At 56.4% G+C, this 6,045-nt stretch overlaps 1 protein-coding gene across 1 annotated transcript; it reads left to right on the plus strand.

The window, feature by feature from the left end:
• Positions 1-958: 958 nt before the first annotated feature.
• COL26b_010859 (uncharacterized protein) lies at positions 959-4,517 on the plus strand (the record flags this gene model as incomplete). Its single annotated transcript, XM_053183544.1, has 3 exons — positions 959-1,542; positions 1,604-2,503; positions 2,552-4,517. 3 exons carry the CDS (start codon positions 959-961, stop codon positions 4,515-4,517), a joined length of 3,450 nt encoding a protein of 1,149 aa, XP_053032536.1.
• Positions 4,518-6,045: the final 1,528 nt, after the last annotated feature.

Consider the following 6,045-nt stretch of genomic DNA (forward strand, 5'->3'; position numbering starts at 1 on the left):
TGGGATCTTTATGCGGTCTTGAGAGCTTGATGCCGGCTGAGAGGTGTCCGGTAGGTAGCTGACACAAAGAGCTCTGTCCCTTTAGGTTCCGTCACGTCAGTGAAGGTGAATGAGATAGGTATGAGAGCGAGAGTGCTGACCTGGCACCGTCAGCTTGGGGCCCTGATCGTGGACCTGACGTACAGGCAGGCACCTCATGCAGTAAGGTCTACCTAGTAACTTGGGCCGGGGCGCAAAGCCAAACTATGCAGGGGTTGAGGGGCCCCTATCGCGGTAGCGAGGAAGCACATCCCAGGCCGTTTCGCGCTTAGCGGCTTCCTCCTAGCGTCCCGCCGCACCTCAGAGGCGGCATCGTGGGGAAAGACCCACTCGCTGGCCAGTAATAACCTTGAGTCGAGCACAACAAGTCCCCGTGGCACGGGGCAACTGCGGCTTGGGATGCCCCCCAAAGTGCCCCCCTTATGTCGGGCTGCTCGAGACATCTGCAAACAATCACAACACCTGCGCGTAAAAAAGTGCAAACGTCGGTTACGCACCACACACACATACGCCGTACTTGCGCTGCACTGCACGCTCCGTCCCCGGCGCGATACGTTCGCCGCGCTTCTTCGCACTGAGACTTTCCTCCGTGCCGACCCAACGACAACCGACGCGACTTTCAAATCGTAAGCTGCTCGCTCGCTCCCTCTTCCCCGTCGCCCAGTGTCAAACAACCACCCCTCCCCCTCCCCCCGTTGCGCTAAACGACTCATGCTCCCTCTCTCGTCGTCATACTGTCCATAAGTCGTCGCATATCTTGTCCGACTGGATTTACATTCGTGCGCGCGAACCACAGACCGTTGAGCAACCTGCACGACGGCGACGTCGAAAGGATAAACACCAGCTGACCAATCCCCTTTGCTCTTATCAGGCTCAAAATCAACACCCAACTCCAAGCGCAACCCTCGTTCTGCGGGGAATGGCGGAAAAAATCACCGAGGACCAGGTCGACGACCTGCTCAAGATCCTCCGTTCCGAGGCCAGCATCGATACCAAGGTCCAACACGTTGCTGGCATCAAATCCGGCATCAAGCAACACAATGTCCCCGACGTCCTCATCCCCCTCATCTTCGACGGCCTCCGCACCGCATCCGTCTCCCAACATGCAGTGCTCGTTAACGCCGGCTTCACGGCTTTGAATCACCTGCTCACGAGGCTGTCACGCCAGGAGCCCAAGTACATCGCCAAGGAGGCGAAGCACACCCTGCCGTTGGTCATCGACAAGTTGGGCGACCAGAAAGAGAAGTTTAGGAGCCTCGCGTCGCAAGCCTTGACGACGATATACTCGGCCGCCCCAATTGACGTTGAGCGTTCGGTGCGAAACGTTGCCATGATTGGCAAGAACCCACGCGCCAAGGAGGCTGGCATGCACTGGTTGCTGCACATGCACCAAGAGCAGGGCATGCAGTTTCGCGCCTACGTTCCGACTCTTATGGAGCTCCTTGAGGACGCCGACGGCATGGTGCGCGATGTCGCCAAAACCACCGTCATCGAGCTTTTCCAGTACGTGGCATCTGGCAGACGAACTTCCTCCATAAAATGTGCGCTAATCGTTGCGTGACAGAAACGCCCCTGGTACAGCCAAAACAGACCTCAAGAGACAGCTCAAAAACTTCAAGGTTCGTCCCGCGATCGAACAAGCCATCGTCAAGGCGCTTGCGCCGAGTAGCGACCGACCCGAGACTCCCCATGAGCCTGCAGCGGCTCCAGTGGCAAGACCAAAGCTTGCTGCCAGCGTATCGTCTCTGGCGAGCGAGCGACCCGTGACCCCCGCGGGCGAGAAGCCGATTGAGGTGGAACCGGCATATGTCAACACTAAGGGTGAACTTGACGACATTTTCAGGGAAATGATGCTGTACTTCGAAGGAAGGGAGACGGAGCAGAATTGGCTGAAGCGCGAGGAGAGCATGACAAAGCTGCGGAAGCTCATTGCCGGAAACGTGTCCCAAGATTACCCTGACGTCTTCATGTTGGGTCTCAAGGGCTTGCTAGATGGAATCATCAAAGCTGTCAACTCCCTTCGAACCAGTCTTTCAAAGGAGGGTTGCAGCTTGGTGCAGGATATTGCCATTACCTTCGGCCCTGCTATGGACCCTCTGGTGGAGCTTCTTATGCAGACCTTCATCAAGCTGTCAGCCGCAACCAAGAAGATCAGCTCCCAACTTGCCAACACTACCGTCGACACTATCATCTCGAGAGTTACTTACAGCTCGCGAATCATGCAGCATGTGTGGATGGCTTGCCAGGACAAGAATGTCCAGCCTAGGACATACGCTACGGCTTGGTTGAAGACTCTTTTGAACAAAGAAGCCCACCACAAGAGTCACATCGAGCACGGTGGTGGCCTGGATATGGTAGAAAAGTCCATCAAGAGGGGCCTCAACGATGCAAACCCGGGAGTGAGAGAGAGAATGCGTGGTACCTACTGGGTGTTCGCCCAGATCTGGCCTGCCAGAGCCGAGGCGTAAGTGGATCTGTTAAATGCCTCCTGGACCAACTAACACAATCGCAGGCTCAAGGATACATTGGAGCCGACTGCCCAAAAATTACTTGATAAGGACCCGAACAACCCGAATGCCCCCAAGAGGACGGAGACCGAAAGGGCCAGGCCAGGTCTTGGTTTGTCTAAGAGCACCATGAGCAGTACTAAACCGAGTTTACGGGAGACCATGATGGCGCAGAAGAAGGCGAATATGGCTAATCGAAATCTGCCACCTCGCCCAGGATCTGCTATGGCCAATCTTTCTCCTGTTCGACCTCAGCCCGCAGCACCCAGCGCATCAGCGTCAACGGGCCCGGCGCCTCCAGCAAAGACAACTGTGTCCGGCGGCATGTCTGTCCGGCCCATGAGACCCACAAAGAAGCGGCCAGAAATGGCTGCCCGACCGGCCACTGCGGGGCCATACTCCGTGCGGACTCACGATGGACCTTCTAACGAGGCCCCTTCTCCAGAGAGCCTTAGATCCAGGACGACGCTGAAGCAGAAGACGGAAGCCTCGCCGCGCAGAGCCCCCTCTCGGCCTCGGCCTGGACACGCGCCTCACGCGAGCGAATCCAGTGTCGCATCCCCGGTTGCGAAATCAGTGCTCTCGAAATCTGTCTCATCTCCTCATGGGGCTTCCCCGAGGACCAGTCCCGCAAAGACTAAACGATCGCAGACCACTACTGCAATGCCGTTTAGCAGCCCATCCGCAAACAACGAGGATCTCACCCTGGTCGTGCCAAATCTGGCAAGCTTAAGAGCGTCGCCGCCTAAGCGCGCTCAGTCGGAGGAGCCGATGATAATAGACCATGCCGCGGCTTCTGTAGAGATTCCTTTGCCGGCAGAGCGTGTTCCAGAGCCTACGCCAGAGCCAGAAGCTAGAGTTTCTCCGACGCCTTCACTCCAGCCAGCTGCAGAGATCATTCCTGAGAATGCTAGAGGATCGCCTGCCCCTCCCGCTGCCGACGAGCCTGACGAAAAGCCTGACGATAAGCCTGCCGGTGCTCCAGTAGAACCATCTGACAACGTTGCGCAAGCTTCAGAACCAGCTCCGGCTGAGGAGCTGGACCTTCAGTCTGGAACCATGCCTGTCAACGGGCTGAAGGTCTTTGAAGATCCCTTCACCGAAGATCAGCCTGTGGAAAAGTCCAGTCCCACCGGTCCAGTCCTTGAAGATAAGCCGGTCAATGAAATTCCTACACCCGCGCCTATCAACGGCGAGGTCAATGGTGCCCCCGAGACGCCTGACAAGGCGCGGCAGACCTCTAAGCTATTGGAAAGCGGAGTCACCAGAGTCAAGGCGAAGTCCCTGGATGTCCATGGTTTCAGAAAGCTACAGTCCATCATCAGAGACGGTAAAGCCGTTTTCACTGATGAGAAATTTGAAGCGCTTCTTCGTGGGCTTTTCGAGTATCTCGAGTCACCGCTCGCTACTCTCGCGCCGGAGAAGGTTCAAGATGTCAAGGCGCAAATCCTAGCGACGATCAAGCTTCTGCTCAAGAAGGAGCGAGACAACTTCCAGCCGCATGTTTCGCGGGGACTTGAGTCGCTTGTGGAGACTCGCAGCGCCTACGACTCGCGGGCTCGCATCGTCAGCGGCCTTGAGCTTCTCTCCGAGGAGCTTGTTGCCCTAGGCGATCCGCACGAGATCGTCGTCGTGATGACGAAACAGCTGCAGGGCAAGGAGGATAATTCCGTTGAGGGCAGCCGTTGTCTCGCGACGGGTCTGCATGTGCTCAAGGAGCTGCTCGACAAGCGCACCGGCTTCGTGCCTTCGGAGAGTGAACTGGCTCAGCTTGCCGGCCTTGCCGGGCGGTGCCTCGAATCCACGGACTCGGGCGTGCGCATGGGTGCCGTGCAGTTGTGCGTGGCGCTTCACTCGCGGATTGGGGACGGGGCTTTCTGGGAGCTCATCAAGGGTGCCAAGGACGACCCCAAGAACCTCATTACATACTACATTGCCAAGCGACAGCGGGAGAGCAGCGTTGCGGCTTAGATCAACTCAACATACATCATGGTATTTTGGCGATAAACGGGCTTTGGCGTCGGAAGAGAAGTGCGGGACACGGTATAAAAAGCAAACGGAGTTCTTGAGCGGTCGTTGGTATCGAGGGGAGCTAGCTATTTGGGCGGCAGGTCTGGGTTGAGTACATCTGAGAAGACTTTCTTTCTTGTATTGTTGTTTTAATTGCCGGCATGGCTAGCTGAGCGCTGTACTAACATCTATTCTCTTCATCGTATATCTACCGCCCAATGCCTATGGCGAAACGTGGTGCCGACTGTTGTAAGTTGGTCTGACAGAAAAGCCCGAACCTGGTTCGTGACATGAACACCGGTCCCGATATTCCGCCTCGGGCCTGGCGATCAAGCTAGATGTCACCTTTCAATCTACCCTCATCATTTGCGGGGGTTTGCTGCATGAATGCACACATATGACACCTACTCCTCAACGAGAAGGAAAGGGGAAATCAGCGTTTGGTCTGGCGCCTACTCAGCACCTAGCTTGTCTGTCTCGGAGCGCCCGCGCGAAGAAGGAGGTTGATGATCCTGCCGAGCGCAAGCGGAGGATGAACAACCGCGTGTGAAGCTCGCTGACGGGCACAAGTTTATTTCTGGAAAACCATGTCAGCCTGCCTTTCATTAGGACGAGAAGGGGGTCAGCCAGATCGAGACAGCCACGCTGGCGCAGCCGCGGCTTATTGAGGGTCCTGATTTGACCGGACGGATTAGCCGGCGCGTGGCGCATTGTGTGTGCCAGACGCCCTTTCATGAAGAGCCTAAGCGTCTCTCTCCCCCCTCCCTCCCCCTTCCCTCTCCGCCCCTGGCTATCAATCGGACTTGTGATGATATTTTTGGTATCGACGGAGATGTGTGGCGGGGATATGGAGGACTAGGCGGATCTACCTGGTACATCCTGGATCTCTTTGCCATCTTGCGCGATGTGATGGGTCGAAGACATGTTAGTTGCCAGAAGGGGTGGAAAACCAATTGACAAACACCGTAGCGGAAGGAGCCCGGGGCGGTCTGCGTCAAGTTGACAAGGCCCTACTAGGAATGGTAGCTACCAAACCAGTTTGACGGATGATTTATAAAAGAAACTCTGTCTGTGGGTTGATGGTTGATTACTGAGGCTGCGAGAGTAGGGAGGCAGCATGCTGGCGATGCATGGATGTTGCTAGGCGGCCGCGGGCTTCCCCGGAGGGGGGCGGGAGAGGACGAGGCATGATGGGATGATGTCCAGGGCTGTGGGCTACGTGATGCGAGGAACCAGGGCCATGCCAATGGGAGCTGAAACGAGTCTCTCTACATTGTGTATTACCCGTGGCCGGCGAAGCAAACCTGACGGGAACGTGTCTGCAGAAAAGAAAGTTGAAGAGGGAACAAGGTGCAACGACTACGGCTACGGGGCTACGTTTCATAGCTGGGCTAACAGAGCAGATGTTCATGGACCTGGGTTGAGCAGAGGCTCCTCCGTGTAACAACATCTACGGATATAACAACTGTGAGAAGAAGCACGTGAACCA

Source organism: Colletotrichum chrysophilum (assembly GCF_026319265.1).
Source record: "Colletotrichum chrysophilum strain AFK26 chromosome Unknown scaffold_122, whole genome shotgun sequence".
NCBI lineage: Eukaryota > Fungi > Ascomycota > Sordariomycetes > Glomerellales > Glomerellaceae > Colletotrichum > Colletotrichum chrysophilum.